This window comes from Sesamum indicum, linkage group LG11 (assembly GCF_000512975.1).
Source record: "Sesamum indicum cultivar Zhongzhi No. 13 linkage group LG11, S_indicum_v1.0, whole genome shotgun sequence".
Taxonomy (NCBI): domain Eukaryota; kingdom Viridiplantae; phylum Streptophyta; class Magnoliopsida; order Lamiales; family Pedaliaceae; genus Sesamum; species Sesamum indicum.
The window spans coordinates 5,391,043-5,416,757 of NC_026155.1; the positions used below are offsets into that span (position 1 = coordinate 5,391,043).

Consider the following 25,715-nt stretch of genomic DNA (forward strand, 5'->3'; position numbering starts at 1 on the left):
GAAATGGTCTCCACATTTTGCGAGACAGCAAACACGCGTTTGGCATCTCTGACGAGGGTCCTCGAAAGCGAATTTGGTCAGCCCGAACATCGCGCGATGATCCTGGCACATGTAAAGGAGCTTGACTCCTTGGACGAGAATGAACATATAATTGTTGCAAACAGGCTCGTTAATCACCCAAAGGAAATGGAGCTTTTCCTGGCGATGTCGGCAGAGTCTAGGGTGAAGATGGCTCGTCTCATGCTATCAGGAAGGATTTAAGTGTCAAGCTTATTTGAAAAGTTGTAGGCTTTTTTGCGTACTCGTATGTCAATGTGAAAATCTGGAAACATTTGCAGCGTTTTGTATGTAATACTTGTGTACCGGTTTTTCAGCGTATCTTTGGTCTAACAGAACATCTTGGACCAGACGCAGGTCCCTAGAGCATCGCCGTTTTGCACTTATGGTGTTGCGATGACGTTTATATTTCTGTATGTAATGTACGTCGTATGTAATGAAGGCTGGTTTTAACCTGTTTCCAAGGATATATCACGTCTTATTATACATTGAAACTACACATGAAAATACTGGCGTAATATAATGTTTGGTAAATTTATAAGGTTTGAAGAACATTAACTTAAATCTTGTAGGGACAAACACCATGTTGGCCTATATGAAGTCCACCATTAAGGCCCTCATATGTAATTCAAACCTTAAGCATCGTACAAAGTATAAAAATACTTGCAAATGTGAGCATGGTCCACTACACAACTACCGACGTTCTCTACCCGGCTTCGAATACATTTCCTACCACCCAAAATCTTACTTGCAAGACTGGCCAACATTAGGCTACCTTCATTTGCCTTAAGACATCACATCCCATTTGCGGTGCCGTCTGAGGATTCCGCGGTGGAGTCGTACAGTCGGGATGTATCTTCACTGGACGAAAGTATAGAATTACCTCCGAAAATTTCCTTCATTTGTTCCCACTTGCGTTCGCCACAATAGTAGTACGCCTTGGCAAAAGGCCTTTCCTGCGATAACAATGTCATTAATTTATTGTAAAGAAAGTTGATAAATTGTGCACAAACAATATCTGTAAAAAACAATTGCCAGAATGATGACCCATACTTATGTAGAGAGGGGAAGAAGACAAGTGAGTACAAGTAAGTGGTACCCGGATAATTCTGGACCATTCCTCCCACGGCCCGCGCATCCTATTCGTGTTTTCGTTCCAAGAGATGGAACGATGTGCGATAACTTTACGGAATGTGTGATACCGAACCCTTAAGAGACACAATTTTCGTTTGATGAAATGCCCGTGCCAATTTCTACCTGCGTAAGTGTTTACCTTATCTAAGGCGAAGTTCAATGACGGCAGATCAGCCATTCGTCGATTTGACTGGTTTCTTCCCTTCATCGCCATGAAGGAGAGGGCGTCTATAAACACATCATCCACAGCTTTTGTCCAAGTTCGGGTGTACAAGTATCGTCCCTGACCCATGGGTCTTTTCCTCCTCGGTATTTACTCCGACTGGATCGGTATTGAAGGTATGGTAAGACTTAGTGGGTGAGTAGAAGGGACACGCAAGCGTTCGTAATTGACGAAGTATCGATTCAAATGCAGTGCAAGCGTGTTCTCGGAAAGGAGCGGATTGTATGGACATTTATTACGCATTAATGGAGTGTGGGAGACGCCGATTATGATATGTGAAAAATTTAAATGTAGCCCTCATGCGCCTACTCAGCTGTTCATTTTCATACGGGTTACAGATATGCATCGTGAAAAAAAGAAAACGAAGGACATAATGCAAAAACCATTTGGAGTCTGTTAGTCGCGTTGCAGTATGAGTACATTAATAACTGTGTTAAATAATTTCAATCAGTTTATGTTATCATAAATTAAGCATAATTAGTCATTTACTCCGTTGTTCTAAGTGGTAATAGACAAGCTGCCGCGGATGTTAGGGGATATAGAAGGTATTAGAATTCAGAGTATGGCATGGAAACGTTAACCTAATCATAACCAACATCCATTCATCATTCGATTAGTACAGCCCAAAACAGTTTTTAACAAAAAAAGACAAAAAAACAAAAGGAAATCATCATATTGTTGGTCCTGCATCCATGCGAATTTTTTTTGGCCGATTCTCCTTCCCGACGACCCAAAATGCACCATCAGTTTTCATCTTCGCTAGTGACGAGATCGATCATCTCTGGCTCCTCATCCTGTTTCCAACCCAAGAACTGCACATCTGAGTTAATGGACCCATCCAGACTGAAGTCTCCCACATCCTCGCTCATAGTGGTGTCCTGCACATTGTGTTCACCACCGAATATCTCCTGAAGCTGCTCCCATTTCGGCTCCCCGAAATAGTAATACGCCTTAGCGAAGGGATGCACCTGAAAACAACATTCATCTGAGCGTGCAAATGCAAAGAGGTCTGTGAAACATATGAACAAATTTATTAGGAACAACATACCCGTATGATTCTGCGCCAATCTTCTCCGCTGCCAGACATCCGGTTGGAATTTTGGTTCCACTTTATATTAGGTTCCTTCAGTAGAAGTGAGAAAGTATCGTACCCCAGCCCTAAAATGTGCAGTCTGGATAGGAAGAAACCGTAAGACCAGTTCCGCTTGGCGTAGTCATTTAGGGCATCACAGGCGTTTAAGAACGCAGGGTTCATCGGATGTCGTGGGTTCGTCTAAGGATTGCCCATTATGGCATGGACGTGGAGGAAGGTACAGAATGCAACGTCCACCTTCTTCGTCCAGGTAGGAGTGTAGAAATAGCGCGACTGACCCATAGGAAATTTCCTCCGAGGCATTTCGACGATGTGCAGTGGTGAGCCGGGTAAAGATGAAGACTAGGGTTTGTGAGTAGAGTTTTGAGATATTTTCAGAGTCTGGGACCGAGAAGTCCATTTATATACAGGCGGACTTCAAACGCTTTATATTTTCCAATTGATGTCAGACTCTGCATATCTCCATCATTTATCTGCCCTCATTAATGCAACATACTTGGGAAAGGAGCGGATCATGTGGCGTTTGGCGCAGCATATTTCTGGTTAATGCACACTTAAGATGAAAAGACGCTATGCACTTTCATGTCCGGGCATTTACAAAGCAACTAGCAGAGATTTATACATTGTAAATGTCGATTGAAGTTCAAGAGGTAAAACACCCAGATAAGAATTCTGTTCGGGTTTGAGGCATTAAACACAAAAATTTTCGATAAACAAATAACTCAATATTGTGAAAAACAATAAGATAAAGAAAATGAAATGAAGCGACAATAGGTGGCAAATACGACACTACTTACTTTAGTTCATTCATTACATAAACTACAGTACACCTGCCGGGAACAACAGTTGCAAGTGGTCCAAAGAACGTATACAACCCATGCAATCATATACGAAAATACAAAAGGACCTGCAACTGTCGTGAACAGACATTCGTACCCTGATACGCATTAATGCACTATAGGCCTACTAAAAAAGGAAAGTACATTAACATGCATTTCATGCTGGTTGTGCTGCAACATACAACAATATGCCCGACAAAATTCCGCATTTTTGTACTACATGATAAGAAAAAAAAATCTACATATATATATATATATATATATAGTTCGATACAACATAATATATTGCATCATAACGTCCGCATCTGAGAAAAACATTGTAGCCGACCATCTTCCTACAAAATTTGAAAACCACCTTTGACGACATGACACCTAGCATCGAACCAACATCTACTGCCTCAATCTTCCTTCTTTACCGGAGTGCGATTTGATGCCGAGGAACTGGCTTGTGATGGAGTCTTTGCAGCAACTGGGCTGTCACAACACTTACTTATGGATTTGTGTTCAGGCATAGGCACTCCAGGGAGTGGCTGCATGGAGTCGGCATCATCCTCACAACCGTAGAAATCGTCCATGAAATTCCAAAGGGAAGAGCTCGAGGTCGGACTGTCTGAGATATACCCGTAAGGACACGGGTCTGTAAGTGGACCGCCCGGAGAATCGGTTGCTTCGGCATTGCCGTCATGAGCAGGCTATTTGGTGGACTCAGTTTCTTCAGTGTCTTGTGCATCTTCATCGCCGACAGAGACAGTATCAGAGTCAACAGGTTGAGCGAACAGCTTACATAACTCAGCCCACATGTCTTCGTACGCATTCACATAACATTTGCCTATGCGAGATTCCTGCAACGGACACGAAAATTTATCATTAAAGACAGTGGTAAAATTGCCCACACTTGTACGTAATAGAGTAATATAAGACCACAATAGACAAACATTAAAATCCACAAATCACCTTGCAGAATTCCTTTCACGTTGCGTCGGCTGCAGTTACGAATCGAAGCCTAGTGTTATGGATTACATCCCGACGGGCAATCAGCTTCCCAAACACCTCATGCCTCTCGTGGAGGAAGTTAAGGACATATTTACCCCAGCCGAAATCAATCTTGCCTCCGTGACATTTTTGCACCTCCTCCAACGCATCAGTTATTGCGAACTTGTTCTCACGATCAGGGTGAAATCGTCCTTTCTTGGCATGGTACAACAATCTACTGACAAAAGTTTTTTCCATATCTTTGGTCCACTTGGTACAATAGAACATGTACCGTTGATAGTAGAATCCATCCGGCCACATCATTAAATAGAGTTGGGAACTACAAGATGTTTGGGCATAAAAGCTGAAGTTGTTTGAGCAAAAAAGGAACTTTCTGATAGCTTGATGAACTGGGTTCAGCACAAAGCTCACATTTATACTGCAAAGTTAGCATCGTGATTTTGATGCGGTGGCCAATGAAATGCGAAGACTGTACATGCATTGATGACTCTTAGTAGGTCCATATACTTTGAAATGCAATATACCTATTGCATTCAATAAGGGTAGGTGGCTTAAATTAACACAAAATTCCGTCACAATCAGCAGATGTATTACACCTTAGTGGTAAATGCATATCTTGTCAACGAAACTAATGGAGCCCGCCGCCAATTTCTTAAAACAGCATCAAATTGAAGACCCACCTCAGGTCCACAATCAATGTAAAAAGTTATGTATCTAAAGCGAAGTAGTTGGAGGATGGGAAGATGTCGAAGTAATGAATGTAAAGACATTAAATCCGGATAGAGTGAATGGAAGGGTTGATCAGGAAAGTGAATATGCTGCTACTTTTATTAGGAAGGAGGGTAATGTCATGTCGCTCTCACCTTAAATCATTGTGGGCCATTTTTCAGTGGCAATTCCAGTAATGCAATATAGAATATATCCATAACACAAAACTTATATGAAGAACGGTAAACATAAGCGTGTCACAATACAGTAATGAATGAGTGTACTAACGCTATGGTATTCATTTTGGAGGATGCACAGTACAAACGGAAATCGGGAAACAAACTTACAACTGGCCGGGTTAGGAGAACTTACATTGTCAGATTTGCGCATGGGACAATGAACAGTGCGTCAACGAAAGGGTAGATGCCTACTGACATTAACATACGTAAAATACACAATACGCCGATTTAAGCAAGTTAGACAAAAAAGACAATACAAGTAGTCATCAACCACACAAATATCACGACATATAAATAATTTCTTAACGTAGTACGACGCATCTCCTCTGCATGTAGAAGTTCATTTAAACTTTTAATCTGACTTTCATATTCGGAAATCCTGTTCAACAGTCCAGGAATAATCTCCTTAGACCTGCGGCACATTGGGGGGTCAACCCATTGGAATGAACCGCAGTATTGTCCCTGCCAGATAAGAACAATATGTAACGTCGTGTATTTTCCAATTCATCATAAGAAGAAATACGATTGTAGCGAGAGTAATTGTGTATGGTCTGGAGCGTAGACGAATTAACCACGTAACAAGTTTTGCCACAGTTTAAATACTGAATTTATTGATCAACAAACCTCATTGCCCGGGCACCCGCGAAACCTTCTACCCGGATTATGGGAGGTCCATGAAGTGCGTACATGCGCATCCTTACCACAATAGCAAAAACGAAGTAGTTGGTCGTTTGTGGCAAAGGAACGGTGCCTACTACCGGTTCTACCATCGGATTCGTTACTACTGTAATCGTGTTTTGAAGCAGGGGTCTCCATGTATGTTGTCCTATGAAAGCAAAATTTAAGGATTAGAAGGGACAATAGAATGAACTGAATATTAATATAACATTAACGTAATAGTAACACATATTATTCACAGATAATGCGAGATGACATTCACGGCAATAATCAAATTCGTTAACTACTTACAGTCACTTCAACTACAGGCAATAGAGAAATTGAACTAGATGTATGACGTTACACCTTAACCAGTTGTAATACGAGAAAAAATAAGACGATTTAGGCAAATAAAATGTAGAAATTTGAATGCAACGACAGCTCGAAAGTAAGGTATGCGAAATTGTAGCAGTAAATTTTAACAAATGTAAAGGGGAAAACTTATTCCGAATGAGAACAGAAGACGGAAAGAAGCATAAAGAACTTGAAGACGGGGGTACAAGCTGCTTTGACAGAAATTGTTAACCTCAAACTGTTGTGTGCGGAAGCGTTTACGAAAATACCAGATTAGCCTCCTGCACAATAGGATCGGTCTTGAGAAACCCTAGAACAACAAAATACGAAATATTGGAATACATTACACGCGATACAAAAAATGCGTACCAGGACGCGGAAGATATGGGGGTGACGATGAGCTTACCCGAAATTTGGAGGTAGCTGTGCTCGTTCGGAGGATTCGGCCGGAATAACGTGTTTTGCCAAAAAACGTCTACAAGTCGGACGGAAGGGAAAAGGGGGAGAGAGAAATGAAGAATGGATTACATGAACAAGTAATTTCCGTCTGTTGATGGGGACAAAAAAGTAAATTTATTACGAAGTATGTGTGTGAAATCACTACTAGTAAACACTTTTAGTAGGATATCCTCGCAATATTGTCATGTGTAGTAAATGCACCATTTCATTATCCAATAATAGGCAATCCCAGTACAAATCCCAAATCAATCCCGCGACCAGATTGCGAATCCATTTGGGTAAACACACCCTTAGTTGTTACAAAATATTTTATGATAATAATATCACAATTATATTTGATGCATCAGAGCACATGTAACTTATACCATATCAATTAAAATTCTTGATTATAATAATGAATTTTCTAGTCATTCAACTATTATAAAAATTTTCACCAACTCATTTAATGGTACATATCTCATTTTGTATATATCTTAGTTGGATGATATTTTATGTCATAATATAATTTCTTTATGCACAACAGTTACAAAATATTAGTTAAATATATTATATTGTTTTAAGAGCATTATCACATACTAATTTTACATTATTCCATAATTAACAAAATAATTACTAATTAAGTGGATTGAGAACTAGCCATTATAGAATTTAATTCATACATTACTAAAAAAAATCAACAATAATGAATATTCATATAAATACTTAATAAATGAAAATTTTCAATAAAATTAAACCTCATAGTGTAAATATTTTAGCATCATGACAACATGACGGATGGATACCATTTTAATCAACCAATCGAGATAATACGCATAATCTGAAAGTAGCCTCATATAACTACTATATAATTCGACAGAATTAAACTCATGAAATGCTAGCTAATTATTTACAAAGAAGTTTTTTTTTTTTTTTTTAATTCTCATTCCATGATTAGTTATCTCCCTATTATGGGCTTCATAGATAATTCAATAATTATTTGATTTCTTCACGTTTAGACAAACTATAACCTATGAACACATAACACATTCGACTATACCACAATACTATTTAGAAGATAATCTTTGCTTATACACATATTAAAAATAGTTGGGAAAAATATTATTTTAGTCCGTTAAGTATGCCTAATTTTAATTTCAGTCCGATAACTATGTCCATTTGTGTTTAGGTCCAGTAACTTACGAAATTGCTTACTTTTAGTCCTCTGGCAGATATTCAGACAATTTTATCCCTATGCAATTTTTGAAAGGTAGTTTTAGTCCATATGCATTCATAGGGGTAAAATTGTCCGAGAATCTATCAGAGGACTGAAAGTAAGCAATTTCGTAAGTTACTGGACCTAAACAAAAATAGACATAGTTATTGGACTAAAATTAAAATTAGACATACTTAACGGACTAAAATAATACTTTTCCCAAAATAATTTTCCTTTTAACAAACTTGTTTATTCAAGACCATGCTAATCGTCTCAGCATAGTCAAATTCGCTTAAACATATATATAGCATGACTGAGAAAAATCATACCTTTTCCCATCAATAGTCAGAGAAAATGATTAAAATGTACCATTTTCGTCCATCATCCAAGTTTTCACATTCTTTATCTTTGACGTCATCAATGAATATAATTGCGATGGAGACATCAATTTCTCAGATCAATCATCACATGAGAATCAATATAATACTCAAAGTTAGCACAATTTGTGAAGCTCTTATATAATTGCAAACACAAATCACAAATCATGGCTTTAGATTGTTGTGAAAATGATGTGATTTGTGTTTATAATCATATCTCAGTATAACTTTATATATGTATTATTATATAAAGTATCACAATTACATATAGTACGAAAATGAACAAAATAAATTTAGAAATTAGAAAAGCTGTACCGATGGAGAGTCACGACACTTGTCGCTGACCTAAATCCATGATTGTCTCCCTACGTGTAGGTTTTAACGGCTGACCATGACTTCAGGATAAAACCCCATTAGCTCTCAGCAGTATCTCATCCCATGTGCACGACCACGAGGAGACTAGGAACCAGTCCACAATCACGTTGCAAAAACTCTACAAATACTTGTGGGAGTATAAAATATTTCTCAACTCATAAGCTATACAAACTCTATATCTCTCTCAATGTGCTAAATGAAAAGCTAATGGCCCTTTAAATAGTTGTAAAAATTTGACCGTTATAAAATATTAAGTGGCCTAATTAAACTCATAATATTATAATAAATTCAATTATAAATAGGTCACATAAACATGAAAATATAATGGTCAAATACTTATTAAATCTTATAAACTAAGAATCAAATCATTATAATAATGGGGCCATAAACCTCAAATAAATATCAAATTAAATTGGTACATTAAGATCAAATAAAGTGTTGAAAATAATTTGACAATGTAGAAAATTTTAAAGCTTATTTCTAATAAAATATCCCAATATTAATTATAAAGTTATAAACTCTCCTTAATCCCATCAAACAAAATAAATAAGGCCTTAGTACGTACAGTAAAACCTCTATAATTAGTAATCTTGGGACTACGAATTTGATGATTTTTTACACAAGTCCAAGTCGGGATCAAAAGATTTTATTATTTTAGAAAATTTATTAATTTATATAATGTTAATTTATAGAGGTTTTACATATTATAATCACCATATCAAACAACCAAATATTGGACTGGAATAGAAAAGAGGATCGAATAACACAGAAATCAAAAACTTCAACCAAACAGTCAGTATTGAAAAATATATCCATTTATTGCGTATCATCATCCAAAAATCAACCACACAAACCAAACATGCTTCAGAGGCTACCACTCGACTGGGTGATCTTATTACATGAATATACATATGCTCCTCTCACTTTGCATTCAAGAAATTCTTGATCCAAATAGCTGACCTTTTGGGAATTCGTTTAAGTTTATTTTTAAAATCAACATAGCAAATTCCGAATTGGTGGGTGTAACCCGATACCCATTCAAATGTGTCCAAAAACGACCATGCAAAGAAACCCTTCACATTCACACCTTGTCTGCCAACAACGAGGGAAAAATATATCAGTGCTTACACCATTGATTTCTATTTCTAGTTGTTAACTTTTCAAGATCTTTTTCAATATTTTAAGAAATTGTCTTGATAATATATATATATAGGAAAAAATACAAGCAATCTCTTTGTGATATCACAAATGAGCAAATTACCTCCTTATGAAAAAGGAAATAGCGATCATGGTCTTGCATGCATTTCCCAAATTTGTCATATTATTTATGCGTCTATATTTCACTTGATACCATGTTTTTGTTGGAAGGACAAAAAGTGCTTAATTTATTTAAATTACAAAAAGTTAGACATAATTATATAATTAGCTCTGTCCTTTTACAAAATTATAAGTACTTATACCTCTTGAGAATGTAGTTGTAATTACAAAAAAATACTCATTATTCAGTAGCAGAATTCTACCCTAACAACTATCAGAAGTGTAGCAGTAATCTTTTAATAATGAAAAAATATTTATATAATTAGATCTAACTTTCAGAATTATATCATTGCTTTAGTAAACAAATAATTCGTAAAACAACTCATTATTATATGGGTCAGAAAAGAACTTATTTAGGGATATTCTACGCTGGACACACCGGTACCCTATGCGTGTTAAAAATTTAACTTATACAAATTGACAATATTTATTATTTTTTACTTACCATATTTTTATTTAATTATTTTATCGTGATCATTTGACCAAGCAAATATATGAAATAACAAAATTAAATAAAAATATTATAAGATACATCTCACAAGCAAATAAAAACAATTAAACTTACTGGATGGCTTGGTGAACCGCCCGAAGATGACCATTGTAGAAGTCAACTCTTAGGGGGTCTTCAATAGCATGTTTGATGGTACCATTATTAGCGTCACCCATACCTAAATAATATTAAAGAAATTAAATCAAACATCATCTCACTACAAAATATTAATCTTTTCTGTGCATTATAAATTATTATAATTTAAAAATTATTATAAACTAACACTGCCTACTATGAACAAACAAGATCGATGTGAAAATTTAAATTTGACCCGCAATTAATCAAAATTTGCCGTAACTTTTAGTTATGAGTGTTGTTTTGATCCCACTTGTAAAAATAACGGCAAATAGTTGATGTTCAGCCCGGAGCTAGCCAGTATCCGTCATGATTATTTACTTTTGACCATAATGATTATATTAATCATAGCAGAAAGTTATATTTCTTCTCATATTTATAACTGTATGTAGATGCATATATGTAAATGAAGAAGAATGCTTTAAGTTTACCAGTTTCTGTGATGTAAATGGTCGGATTGTTGTATCTCTCCTTGGTGTAGAGTAGAAGATCATGAAGTCCTTTCGGATAAATAAAGAAACTGCTCACTCCTGTCTGAAAATTATAATGTATAGATATTATAAAAATTAATCCGACAACATAGGTTAAGAAAGACTTATAAAAATTATTGACGACAACTTACGGGTTTGCCGATGGGTACACCATTGATTTCAGCTGTCAAACAATTGACAAAAAATAATGTTAAAGTTACTATAGAATCAATGTGTCAAGGTGTTGCGACTAAACGGGGATTCAAGCTGAGGCGCTATTAATAAATTCGAGATTATGAATTGGAATTTTATCAGACGTACAGGTATTTATCTCACTTTATGTAATGAAATTATGGCCCAATGACCAATTGTTGGTAGGCCCATTCGGACTAAGGCCCAAACCCACTTGGATGCCCACACTCATACCCTACCCGGTAACTCGGCCCGACCCTACTTACTTATACTGCTGCCCTAGTTTTTGTCCATCATTTCTTCTTCTCACTTGCGCCGACAAGAAACCCATTCTCTCTTCCTCTCTTCCTGCGTTTCCCCCTCTGTCAATGGATTCTCCTTTCCATGTTCATCTCCTATTATTGAGATGGCTTTCCTTAGCCAAATCAATGGCTAAAGGAAAGCCACCTAAGGAAAGCCACCGTAGACTTGCCTTCAACGGCTCTTTCTCGCATTTATAAATGAGGAACTTCTCCTTGTCCGTGAATACACAGTACTATACTCATCTTCTTCTCAAAGCTCTAAAATAGTTCTCTGTGAACATTCTAAGTGAGTTGTGAGTGATCTTTGAGAAAGATCTCGGTGATCGGTGTTTGTGTGTGAGACCTTTGTGGAGTAACCGTGGGAATTGGCCATCTTGTTGAGTAGTCTTTGTAACTACCGGATAACTGGAGGAACTGTGGTGATCTTGGCAGCATTCTGATCCCACTCTCATTTGCACAAGTATCTGAATTTTTGTATATTGTTTATTCTTAATATCTTTTATATTTGGTCTGTATTAAGGAGTTTTGTACTCCAATTATACCTGTAATAGTTGGTTAGGTATTTTGAAAAGAGATATCACTGAGGGATTTCAACCCTACAGTGGTATCAGAGCTATCTCTGATCCGACGCTTCCGGTGGTGGTACTCTCTGAAACCCCTCCTCTTTACTTTCTGTTGATATCTCTATTATACTGTCGTCATATCTTATTATTACTATTTTACCGCGGTTTTGGCCGGACCCTCGAGGTCGTCGGGTATCTGGACGGGACTTAGGCTGGTGAGCCTCAGTTCTCGCTATTTCAGTTTCTTGATCTGCTGTGATCTCTGAATCTTTGTGACTTATTGCAAATTTGCGTGATTTCTTGATATTGATCTGTGTGATCTCCTATAAATCTGTTGATATATATTCTGTAGTGATCTCATTATTTATCAACTGTTTTTGGAATAACTGTGATCTTTGTGATCTCATATTTTTGTGAAATCTTAAACCACTGCGACATAGTTTTTCTTTAATCACTGTTGATTATTGTGGCCTGTTACATCTGCTGAAATTTCTGCTCCTTTTCTTTGTGACTCCTTGGTTCTATAACTGTTGATATTATATCTGCCGTGTGACTATCTGTTGTGAGTTTCTGTTTTTTTGTTAAATCACTAAAAAGATCTATATTCTGAAACTTGCTTAAAATCTTTTGGAAAACCTTCTTAATCCTGTTTTTTTAAAAGATGGCTGAATATAACCTACAACCTTTTGATGGAAAAAGCGATATTTCAATCTGGCAGCAAAAAATGAAGGGAATTTTGATTCAACAAAGAGTTTTTAAAGCCATTGATGGCAATTATTTGGAAAATATTTCTGAAGAGAAAATACAAGAGAATGATGAATTTGCTTACTCTTCAATTATTTTGAACTTATCTGACACAGTTTTACGCAAAGTTGGTAAATAAAATTCTTTAAAAGAATTATGGGGTAAACTTGAAGAGCTTTATACTGAGACATCTTTACCTAGCAAATTGTTTTTATTGGAAAAAAGTTTTAAGTATAAACTTGACTTGTCTAAAAATATTGATGAAAACTTGGATGAATTTACTAAGCTTATACAAGACATTAAACTCACTGGTGACAAAAACATTGATGAATATTCTCCAATTGTCTTGCTGAATGCTATTCCTGAATCATACTCTGATGTTAAATCTGCTATTAAGTATGGTAGAGATTCTGTTAATCTTGAAACTGTTGTGAATGGTCTTAAGAGTAAGGAGATGGACCTTAGGGCTAATAAACCTAGTCAAAACCAACATGAAGTGAATTCCGTTTGGGGAAGATCTAAGTTTAGAAACTCTCGATATAATAACAGAAGCAAAAGTAGGAGTAAGAGTAGAAATGGATATCGGAATAAATCTAGACCTAGAGAGAACTTTAATAATGATGACAAAACCAGAGAGAGACGTTGTTATAACTGTGGTATAAAAGGACACTACATTGAGGACTGCAGGAAACCCAGAAAGGATAATCGAGATAGATATGAAGAAAAAGAAAAGGCTAATAACGTTTCTGATGAGAATAATGGTGAAGTCTTTGTTGTATGCGAAGCAAACTCTGTGAATTCTTTTGATATGCATGAATGATTGATTGGTTCTGGCTGCACATTTCATATGAGTCCTTTCAAAGATATTTTCACTAATCTGCGACATGAGCATGCTGGTTTTGTTACTATGGCTAATGAGAAAAGATGTGAAATTGAAGGTCTTGGTGACATTTCTATGTGTTTTAAAGATGGCTATAGATGTGAAATTGAAGGTCTTGGTGACATTTCTATGTGTTTTAAAGATGGCTATAAAATGACTTTGAAAAATGTCAGATATGTTCCTGAGTTTAGCCATAATCTTATTTCTTGTGCCGCTTTAGAGGAAGATGGTCTTGAGGGTAGATGGGGCAAAGGCCTCATGAAAATCATGAAGGGCTCATTAGTTGTTTCTAAAGCTGAACGCAAGCGTAATCTTTATATATGCACTGTTTCTTATGACTATCTTGCTGCATCTGTTTCTGAATGTGATTCAACTACTTTATGGCATAAAAGACTTGGTCATATTAGTCAAAAAGGTCTTGATTTTTTGAAAAAAGGTGGCATTTTGAGTGAGAACATTGAGAAACTAGATTTCTGTGATGATTGTGTACTTGGTAAACATCATAAAATGCATTTCCCTGCTTCACCCTCCCCAAATCCCTCCATGTCTACTTATATTCTTGATTATGTACATGCTGATGTTTGGGGACCTTCGAATGTGCCTACTCATGGTGGTAATCGATATTTCTTGTCTATTATGGATAATTTTTCTAGAAAAGTTTTTGTTTTCTTAATGAAGCACAAATCTGAAGTGTTTGAAAAGTTCGAAAAATGGAGAGTTTTAGTTGAAAATCAAACTGGAAAAATGTTGAAATCTCTTCGTACTGATAATGGTTTGGAGTTTTGTAATCAAAGTTTTTCAGAAATGTGTGATAAACATGATATAAAAAAGCATAAAACAAGCCCCTATACCCCCCAACAAAATGGAGTTGTTGAAAGAATGAATCGAACATTGCTTGATAAAGTTAGATGCTTACTTGTGAGTTTTGGTTTGCCAAAAACTTTTTGGGGTGAGGCTGTTCTTACTGCTGCACATTTGATTAATATGTCTCCTTCCGTGCCACTTCTTGGAAAAACCCCTGAGCATGTTTGGAATGGTAAAATTCCTGATTTATCTGCATTACGTGTTTTTGGATGTGCTGCATTCGTTCATCAATCTGTTGATAAATTAGAACCTAGGGCCATAAAATGTGTTTTTATTGGTTATCCTATGGGGGTTAAGGGGTATCGACTTTGGGTACATAGTCACCCCGGCTTTAAGGTTTTAATCAGTAGAGATGTTACATTCAACGAAAATGAAATGCCTTGTTTAGAGAAGACTCAAAACCTAGAAAAAGAAAAAACCTTTAATAAGGTGGAGAATAACTTAGGGGATAACTAACAAGAGGGAGAATTAAAAAACACATTAGAGATAGAAAACGCGAAAATGAGATTGAAAATGCAGAAAATCCTGAACTAAACCTATTAGAACACTACCAACTTGCTAGGGACAGAAATAGAAGACAAATTAGGGCTCCTATGAAAGTTTAGATTTTGAAACAGCCCTGAATACTGAAATGACTGAACCCACTAGCTTAGATGAGGCTTTGAAATCCAAACAGTGGCTTAGTGCTATAATGATGAAATCATTAAAACAAAGCAAAACATGGATTTTAGTTCCAAAATCAAAAAATGCCTCCATAGTAGATTGCAAGTGGATTTATAAAATCAAACAAGAAAATCCTATTAAATACAAAGCTAGGTTGGTAGCTAAGGGGTTCACGCAAAAAGAGGGTATAGATTACAACGAGATATTTTCTCCTGTCATTAAATACACAACTGTTCGTATTATCCTTGCTCTCACTGCACACTACAATTGGGAACTCAAGCAAATGGATGTTAAAACTGCTTTCCTACATGGTGATTTGGATGAGAATATTTATATGTACCAACCTGCTGGTTTTATTGATGAATCCAAGCCTGATTTTGTGTGTTTGCTGAAAAAATCACTATACGATTTAAAACAATCACCTAGACAGTGGATAAGAAATTTGACTCATTTATGCATTCATTTAAATTCAATAGGAGTCATTATGATCACTGCCTTTATTTTAAGCATGTACATGATTCACCAATTTTTCTTGTACTCTATGTTGATGACATGCTTATTGTTAGCCCAAATTCCCATCTCATTAGTGATTTACAAAAACAGCTTTGTAATATTTTTGAAATGAAAGATCTTGGAAATGGAAAATAAATTCTTGGCATGAACATCTCTAGAAATAGAGAAAAGTCTTCCATTCTTCTAAACCAAAAATCCTACATCTTGTCTGTTTTGAAAAAGTTTTTCATGGAAAATGCAAAACCTGTTTCGGTACCCTTAGCTGCACATTTTCAACTTTCAAGAGATCAATCTCCCAAAACGGATTCTGAAAAAGCCAAAATGGAAAAGGTTTCTTATTCAAATGTCATTGGTTCCATTATGTATCTTATGGTATGCACGAGGCCTGACATAGCATATGCCATTAGTTGTCTTAGTAGATACATGTCAAATCCTAGTACACCCCATTGGGAAGCATTGAAATACTTGCTTAGATATTTATGTGGTTCTATTGATATTGGCATTACTTTTTCAAAAAAACTCTAATAATACTCAACTTGTTGGGTATGTGGACTCAAACTATGCGAATGATCGAGACAGTCGTAAGTCTACTACATCTTATGTTTTTACTTTCTACGGTGCATGCATTAGTTGGAAGTCCCAACTACAACACATCGTTGCTCTATCGACCACTGAAGCAGAATACATAGCAACAACAAAAGCTTTCAAAGAAGCCATTTGGCTTGATGGTCTTATAAAAAAAATTGGTTTTTCAAAAGAAAAATTAGTGGTTTTTTCTGACAGTCAGTCCTCTATACAGCTCTGTAAGAAACCCTGTTTTTCATGATCTCACAAAGCATATTAATGTGAGATTCCACTTCATCCGTGACATCGTGGGTAAGAAAATTATAAAACTTGAGAAAATCAAGACCGAGGATAACCCCGCTGATATGGGGACCAAAAGCCTCCCTGTTGAAAAGTTCACTACCTGTTTAAAAATTTTAAGATTGATCCTTGACTAACTTATCTGTTGCCTTAGTTGGTTTTTCTTGCAGGTACCAGCTGGAAGGGGCCGCTTTTAGGCTGTGATGATGATTGCCAAGATCCACTATACTCCGGATCAAGTTCCTTTTAGGATCATTGGTCCAAGGTGGAGTATGTAATGAAATTATGGCCCAATGACCAATTGTTGGTAGGCCCATTCGGACTAAGACCCAAACCCACTTGGATGCCCACACTCACACCCTACCCGGTAGCTCGACCCCACCCTACTTACTTATACTGCTGCCCTAGTTTTTATCCATCATTTCTTCTTCTCACTTGCGCCGACAAGAAACCCATTCTCTCTTCCTCTCTTCGTGCGTTTCCCCCTCTGTCAATGGATTCTCCTTTCCATGTTCATCTCCTATTATTGAGATGGCTTTCCTTAGCCAAATCAATGGCTAAAGGAAAGCCATCGTAGACTTGCCTTCAACGGCTCTTTCTCGCATTTATAAATGAGGAACTTCTCCTTGTCCGTGAATACACAGTACTGTACTCATCTTCTTCTCAAAGCTCTAAAATAGTTCTCTATGAACATTCTAAGTGAGTTGTGAGTGATCTTTGAGAAAGATCTCGGTGATCGGTGTTTGTGTGTGAGACCTTTGTGGAGTAACCGTGGGAATTGGCCGTCTTGTTGAGTAGTCTTTGTGACTACCGGATAACTGGAGGAACTGTGGTGATCTTGGCAGCATTCTGATCCCACTCTCATTTGCACAAGTATTTCTGAATTTTTGTATATTGTTTATTCTTAATATCTTTTATATTTGGTCTGTATTAAGGAGTTTTGTACTCCAGTTATACCTGTAATAGTTGGTTAGGTATTTTGAAAAGAGATATCACTCAGGGATTTCAACCCTACACTTTATATAATTTTTTTGTAATTTGTTTCATTGATTTTAGCTATACTGATAGATTGATCTATTATCTATGAAATTTTTAATTTATTGTTATATTGGTATAATTATGTAATTACCATTTCATAAAGAAAAATCAACGTATCAAAGTTTTTCCACTAAATGGTGTTTACAACCGAAAAAAAAAAAAAAAAAAAAAAAACATATAGATGTATAAATTTGTAAGTTGTTAGTCCTTTATAAATAGTACTATTTTTTTTTTATTTTGAAAGAAATTTGATTTTACCTTTCAAAAATTATATTTAAATTATTTAAATTAAGATGTCGTTCTAACATATATAAAATTGAAAACTTACTTGAAAGGCGAACCATATTGTCCGTAGTGCTGCTGATATTTCCAGTGCGAGAGAGAATGTGAGCTGCATAATTCGCAGTATAATAATTCAATCCCAAATAATCAAAGGATCCTTTTAGCATTGCAGCCTGCTCCTTAGTGAACTTTGGCAATCGATTTCCCACAAGGGATTGCATGGTTCTTGGATATTCCCCATAAACTAAAGGATTAATGAACCTACAAATTCCAAAAATAGAAAAAAAAAATGGAATTTTCAATACTGGAAATTAATAAATTTTGGTTTCAATTTCTTACAATTATAATTCAAATTTTCTTGGCATAATAAACTTACTTATATGTATATATACTCACCATCCGTACATAAAATCAAGAGCTCGTTGTGCTGCACTAACATCGAGTCGGCTGCTTGAATATGGTACCATCCAATGGGTCACTAGAACTATTCCAATTTCTCGCTTTTGAATTGACTGCAACATAATTACAGAGAACTTCTAACATTAATAAAAAAAGCTATGGGTTACGTTCAATAATGAATAGCATGACTCCCATACGATTGTGAATTTGAATTTTTCTAAATATATAGATATTTTTTTCACATTATATGAGTTTGTTATATTCGATTATTTCGTTGAAATGTATTATATGATGTTATAGCTACTGAAAAATGAATTGAATTATTACTTGATATCTTGGTTCTTAAAAATACTTATATAATTAGCATTTCTATAATAAAAAGATATATTACGAAAATACAAGTCTAGTCGAGGTTGATTAGTAATTTTAATTTCATGGTAATAATTAGCATTATGTATAGGATTAATATGGTAATTAGGATGTCATGACAAATTGAAAATCTGGATCTAGCTTCATTATTACTGTTCAGACTAAGCTTTTCTTAAATGTACTACCTACTCAAATGATCGCTCTGATTTAATTCATTATTTGTACATGCCAGCAACCAATCGGTTGAATTGGTATTACTCTTCTCGACAAAGAAGAGGGTTCCTGAATTCAAATTCAGGTTGTCCCTGACTCCACCCCATTATACGAAAAAACAAATATTTGATGTGTGGAAGTGAAAAATAATTAACCTGATATTTATCCTTGTATAATTTAGCAGCTGTTGCGTGGGCAAGAAGTAGGTGATGGGCGACAATATAAGGCTCAGTTGCTGAATTCCCTTGGGCACAGATAGCCCTATTGGAGCACCTCCCAGGGGCTAGATTGCCAACGAAGCCTCCATCATAGCCACCATTGGAGTATGTAAATGGTTCATTAATTGTGACCCAATACTTGACACGGTCACCAAATTCCTTGAAGCAAAGTTCCGCAAAATCTTTAAAATCATCACTGCCAACATAATAAATAACTCTCGGTTCTCTTTATTATGGCATATATATCATTTAGATAATAAATATATATGAATTTGACTTACACAATACGAGGACTTAGAAAGCCTAAATATTCATCCTCTAGAGCTTGCGGAAGGTCCCAATGAAATAGAGTCACAAATGGGATTATACCTGTCCATTTATTTCAAGTTACAAACAAAACAAGAAACGTACAAAAGTATAAAATTGAGGAAATAATTTAAGAAGGCAAGATATATAAATTTGGTCACCATTTGCAAGGAGCTCGTTGAAGACATTGTTGTAAAAGGCAATTCCTTCCTTGTTCACTCCCCCACTTAGCTTCCCACCTGTGAGGTATATTATATATATTAAATATTCAATAATAAAATTCTGATAAAATAAAATTAAGGGAGGGAGAAAAAAAGTAAGTTTAGGTAAATTTAATTTTCATTAAATAAATAGTACAATCGCACAGTATAATAGTGCTTAATGAGTTGCGTCTCCCTCGACAGACCAAGGGATATTCCAAAGTCTATATAACACACAAGAACTAACAAAGCTAGCTAAAAAAGCATTAAGAATCGTCTTAATTTTACACGAATCATCTTAAGTGTTAAATCTTGTTTATTTCTAAAAAAAAAATAAAATATTTGAATCATGAATATATAAGCTCAATTTTTAAATTATAAAGGGTCATGTTAGGAACTCCTTGAATTAATTTTCTAAATGGGCTTATAAGATTTTAAATCTTATCTTTGAATGTTTTGTTATCAAATATATTAAAACATCACCATAATTAGTTCTCAAATCTTGTAATTAGATATTTTGAGAAATTTATAGAATCACCAAACTTTAACTCTAAGTTGGTTTTGGACTGATCACAGATATACCAATTTGCAAAGATGATTTATTTTAGAATTTTAATGTTTTTGAGAATTTCAAAACTTTATATATATATATAGAAGCGAGCACTGTTTAATTATAAATTATGTTCGGTTGTATTGTTATTTTGGTTCTATAATATTAAATGTTTGATATTTTAAGAAACACTACAAAAATAATAGATCAAAATTGCAAGTTTTATTTTTTAAAAAAACTAAAGTGTAAATATGTGTAACTAAAGGATCAAAATTGCAAAAAATAAAAAACTTATGTTTGGTGGAGGGTTTGAACTTGAGAAAGAGAATAAAAAATATGCTTGCAATTGTTCCTTCTATAATTTTCTAGTCATTCAAATTTGAGTTTCATCTGTTCATTATTTGTTTTGGTGTTTCTCTGTATTGTATTGGTAAAAATTATTTGTTTAGTTCTTCAAATTTGTGTATTATTAATTTTAGTTCTTTAAGTTTACGGGTTTTAGTTTTAATCTTATAACTTTTAGATTTGTGTAATTTTAGTCCTCTGAATCAATTTCGAACAATTTTATTCATGCACAGGTTTTTAAAGAGTAAATTTAGTTCACTTCTATTTATTTTGCATCTCATGCATAGTTTTATTTCTAAAACATGTTTGGCATTTTAAGAGCATTAGAATGGACTATTAAATTTTCTCATCAATAGGGCAAAAGAGTTTAAATTAGACTAAAGGACAAAATTCATATAAAATTAATATATAAAGGATTAAATCTAATATTGTCAAAGTTAAAGGACCAAAAGGAATTCGGGTCAAAGTTATAGAACGAAAATTTTCATTTTCCCTATTGTATTGTGTTGTTCAAGTAGTTATTTTATTTTTTTAAAAAAAAATTTGAATTGTTTCCTACATTATAATTGATAACTGGTCACAATTATGATAAATTAATATTTTCTATATATTATGATCAAAGAAAATTAATGAAAAAAATCTAAGTTTTTATTACGACTAATCAACATTTGGCATGATTTTTAACTATAGGTATATAATGATTTGACCTCACAAGCAAAGACAACAACCAATAGCATTTGGGTAACAATTAATATTTACCATAATTTTGATGGAAAAAATGTAAGCAACCTCCTTGTAGTATCGCAAATGAGCAAATTATCCCTTTATTAAAAAAAAATAGCAATTTACCTTTTTATATTCTTTCAAATGAAGTAATTTACCCCCTGTATTTTTTAAAATAAAGCAATTTACCTCATTAAATAGGGAGGTAAATTGTAAATTATTTTATTTTAAAAAGTTCGAGGAATTAAATTACTATTTTTTTTTTATCTCATTCACAATACCATAGGAGGTAATTGCATTTAATTAACCCTAATTTTGATATGTTTATCTGTATAACTTCTGAAAATGAATGAAACAAAATTATTTCTTTTTTTAAGATAATAATAATAATAATAATAATAATTTAGGGTCTTACAAGGTAATATCCGTGACCAAGAAATAGACATTCTGAAAGCATTCAATTCTAAATGCTTTACCAACTTTACGTCCTCCTGCAACATTATATTTTCACTAACAATTATTAATTACATACAGATAGTGGGAAAAAGAAATCCAAACGTAAGATGAGTTTAATAATTTCAAACCACCTCGAATTTATTTCAGACAAAACATGAAACTAGCATAGAAGTATTTATATTTTATAAAACTCGAATTTATAATATTTTTTTTATTGTAAAACCTCAACCTTAATCAATCAAGACACATTTCCTTCTTTCACATTTTGCGTAAGAATTTTGGTTGACAACATATCCCAAAATGAATAAATAAATATTTGTCTAAATATATTTAAAAACAATTTTAAACTCATATATCTTATGATATGTATTTACAATTTATAAGATGTTAAATCTTATTTTATAATTAAGAGAGTATTTGGCTGAGCTCATAAGTTCCTCAAAATATTTTGATGTTTTTGACACTTTATAAGCTCTTGAAAATCGTTCATCTTTTTTTAAAGAACTTATAAAATCCTTAAAAAATATTTTAAATCTTATAAGCTCTTTAAAATAATTATATTCATCCAAGAATTTTTTTTTTAAAAAAAACCCTATAATCTTATGAGCTCTGATATTTTATTTATCCAAACACCCTCTTAATTTTTAAAGTGTTTGTATATAATAAGGTCACGGAGCTTATAAAATATTAGTAAGGACAAAATTTATAATTAATACGATCAAAAATGAAGAAAATACCCTTTACCTTTTTAAAAGAGTTTATAAACTCTTAACTCCTCCCTTTTTTTTTTTATTTTCCTTGTGAGCTCATTTTCGAAAATTTTACCAAATTAATACGTTTCAACTTCTTATAAACTCTCGAACATCAGTAAACAATTTTTAAAAGCTTATAATTAGTTGACCCGTACACCGTCTTATTAGTATTCAAACTATTAATTACTAACACTTTTCACCTTTGTCTAAATTTGATACAATTATATTCAAATCAAATTATGAAATATATAAATAATTCTTGATATATAATTTATTCAAATTTTTAAAAAAAAATAAGCAATATGTATATATATATATATAGTTTTTCAAAAAATAACCTTTTGTTTGATTATTTGACTTTATCAATAGTCTTTTACTCAAACACATTTAAAATTAAAATATTTAAGCAGCTTTGACAAGTTCTTCATCTATCATCCTTCCTTTTTATTAAATTAAATAAATCTAGAATAAAAATTTAAATTATCCATGCGTATGGGCAATGCTTTACCAGAGACAACATCGTCTAGAATTCAGAAACTACCTTATACAGATGATAGAAGTTGTCAGCCACGTCTGCGTTGCTCCGGTCAGCTATTTTATCTGTAAAATTGTCAGATGATAGAAGTTGTCAAGTTGCCTACATATTAATTAATCTTTTCAACTATAAAAAAAAAAAAAAAAAAACAATCAAAGACGTAACTTTTAGATGGGATAAAAGTGCAAGTCCTTTTGATTTTTCTGTAGGTTTGAGATAAATCATAACAATGCCTGATTCTAATTCACTCAAATTTAAATTAATTATATAATAAATATAATATATTTATTGTATAATTAATATATAATTTAAAAAAAATGAACGATCATGTAATAAATATAACACACTTACTTTTAATTCATTTGATTTGATTAAAAAAAAATACTTGTATATATATAGTGATTTCCTATATATCACTCATTACATGGGTATACACGTTTTATCTTTTTCCTTTCACAAATAACTATCTCTTTACTTAATTAATTATATCAATATTTTTGATCCATGCATATGCACAATTAATTTATTTTATAAAATTTGATCAGTTATTTATTTTATTTTTCTTTCATTTCATTTACTTAAAAAATATAATAAAATTTTAAACCACACACATCGATTGTGCTTCATCACTAATTCTATAAATGTATATATATGCACATATTTTATAGTATTTCGCCAAATGTGAATTAAAAAATCATTCCATTCATATCATAATCATGTCACATATAATATGAGATGCTACCTTTGAATTGACGAATTTCAGATCATGAATTTCAAAATTTGTGTACAAATTCTTTGAATTTATTCAGATTAATTCTAGATTGAAAGGATTTAAATTCTCCAAGTTTAAATTTAGACTATATTTGTGAAAAAATGCGGGATTTCAAATTCTCTTTCTAAATTTTTCCAATTGTAACAAAAAAGAAAGTATGTACTAAAACATAATTAAGGAACCACGTCTCCGCCTTCTCCAGTTAATATATTTTATGTAAGAAAAAAATACAAGCAACCACCTTGTGAAATTGTAAAGAGCAAATTACCACCTCTTATGAAAAAATAAATAGCGATTTACCTCCTTTATTTTTAAAAATACAACAATTTACCTCCTATAATTTTTAAAACGAAGCAATTTACCTCCATGTATAAGGAGGTAAATTGCTATTCACCCTTTTGTGTCATATAATTGTGTATATATATATATAATATATATATATATATATATATATATATATATATATATCAGAAAGAGATGTACTATATCTTTTCTATGAATGTATATCAAGAAAACTTGAATGAGGGCATATCAAGTATTTTGATAATCATCATTCAACTGTAATATAATAGTACAAGCTTCATATCCAACAGTTCATGACAATACTATAAAAATGTTCGAGATCATAAGTTGTGCATGATCATTTTTTTTCTTAGAGGACAGTCCAATGGTTTGACTTCAAATTATAATTTTTTTTTTCAAGTTTGGAGTTTAAATTGTGAGCATATATATAAAGAAAAAGAAAATAAAAAAGAATATTTTGCGTGTAAAAAGGACCTGGAAATTTGTGGGTGTAAGTGTCCCATATGCTTGGTCCTCTCCCACCTTCAGACGCAGCGCCTTCATACTACGTACCAAACAATTAACCACACAGAAAGATGGACACGTAACGCCGAGAGTTTTGCATGACTGAAAAATTTAGGGTTTATTAGACGAGTGAAAGAGTAAATGCAGAAGATGATATGGATCAGTTTACTTGATAGGCAGACGAAGCAGCTCCGAATACAAAGCCTTGGGGGAAGCTGCTACGACTGAAATGCGGCAAAGTGTCGTTTGTTGATCCGAACCCTGTGCTTGCAGATGATGAGCAAATGATCAGAAATAGCACAACTTGTAGAGTGATACAGCCGCGTTGAGCTGCCATGGCTTTGCTTGTTTTCAGATGCCAGAGACAGTTTCATTTGATTATCCATTATATAGACGTGGAGATGCCTTTGATAAATAACAAATTTGTATGGTCCAACGCACACAATAAATTGGGGGCAATTGTGACTTTGGCCCCAATACATGGCTTTTGCAATATTAGTCTTATATTTTTTGGAATTTCAAAATTTAATGATTCTGTCTAAAAAGAGGTTAAATGCAAATTATCCTCAATATTATATGAAATGAGCAAATTATCGTCCTGTGAAAAAAAAAATAATAAATTATTCCCTTGTAAAAAAAAAATATAGCATTTACACCCTTCACGGGAGTTCGTGTAATTCACTCATTTGGTGGGACAATTCAAGGATCTTCTTCTTTTCCCTTCAACATAAGGGTATATGTTCCCAATAACATAAAAAAAAAAACAAAAGGAAAGGAAAAAGAAAGCCAATCATATCCAATCATAACTTTGGGACATGAGAGAAGCCTCCTTCCTGAATTTTCTATTTTCCAAGAACTCCTTAGCCTATAATGAGACAATTTTTTGGGCATTTACTTTCTGCAACTTGATGCTTTTTGCACACGTCCATCAAGTTATGCCACTGATTTGCTATTTTGAAAAGCACGTGTCATTAATACTGCAAATATACCTATAGTGTGGCAATAAAATTGCAATTAAAAGAAAATGGAACTTTAGCTAGAATTAATATTAAT

The 25,715-nt window shown here is 33.7% G+C and overlaps 2 protein-coding genes and 1 long non-coding RNA gene across 8 annotated transcripts in view; all 3 read right to left on the reverse strand.

Annotated features, from left to right (window-relative positions):
• On the reverse strand, positions 4,794-8,422 carry LOC105173368. 5 transcript variants are annotated; one of them, XR_002288085.1, is made up of 5 exons: positions 8,278-8,422; positions 6,704-6,772; positions 6,530-6,607; positions 5,911-6,112; positions 4,794-5,748 (listed from the first exon to the last, which is right to left on the reverse strand). XR_002288085.1 is itself a non-coding variant. In XM_020698026.1 (2 exons), the coding sequence occupies exons 1-2, from the start codon at positions 6,100-6,102 to the stop codon at positions 5,524-5,526; spliced, it is 417 nt and encodes a 138-aa protein (XP_020553685.1). In that variant the 5' UTR covers positions 6,103-6,299; the 3' UTR covers positions 4,794-5,523. The 5 variants fall into 5 exon arrangements, 1 of the variants encoding a protein (XP_020553685.1); XR_002288083.1 differs by having other exon boundaries at positions 6,704-6,844; XR_002288084.1 differs by lacking the exon at positions 8,278-8,422 and having other exon boundaries at positions 6,530-6,578; positions 6,704-7,133.
• The window catches only part of LOC105173772 (beta-glucosidase 12-like), a 29,658-nt gene continuing 13,441 nt past the window's right edge, over positions 9,499-25,715 (reverse strand). The window contains exons 9-13 of one of the 2 annotated variants that reach the window (XM_020698143.1): positions 18,064-18,278; positions 11,265-11,296; positions 11,074-11,176; positions 10,583-10,685; positions 9,499-9,792 (exon numbers count right to left, since the gene is read on the reverse strand). In XM_020698143.1, coding sequence (XP_020553802.1) covers positions 9,621-9,792; positions 10,583-10,685; positions 11,074-11,176; positions 11,265-11,296; positions 18,064-18,278 — 625 coding nt within the window. In that variant the 3' untranslated portion in view covers positions 9,499-9,620. The remainder of the gene's footprint in view (positions 9,793-10,582; positions 10,686-11,073; positions 11,177-11,264; positions 11,297-18,063; positions 18,279-25,715) is intronic. The other variant, XM_020698142.1, reaches the window with a different exon arrangement.
• On the reverse strand, positions 19,696-24,971 carry LOC110012938. The gene is made up of 4 exons (XR_002288099.1): positions 24,832-24,971; positions 24,633-24,764; positions 23,090-23,148; positions 19,696-19,761 (listed from the first exon to the last, which is right to left on the reverse strand). It is a non-coding gene; the product is annotated as an uncharacterized LOC110012938 (long non-coding RNA).

Coding starts and splice junctions, on each gene's coding strand:
- LOC105173368 (XM_020698026.1), bottom strand. CDS start 6,102: ATGGAGACCCCTGCTTCAAAACACGATTACAGTAGTAACGAATCCGAT. Junction 5,749..5,910: donor GCGGGTGCCCGGGCAATGAG/GTTTGTTGATCA, acceptor CTTATCTGGCAG/GGACAATACTGCGGTTCATT.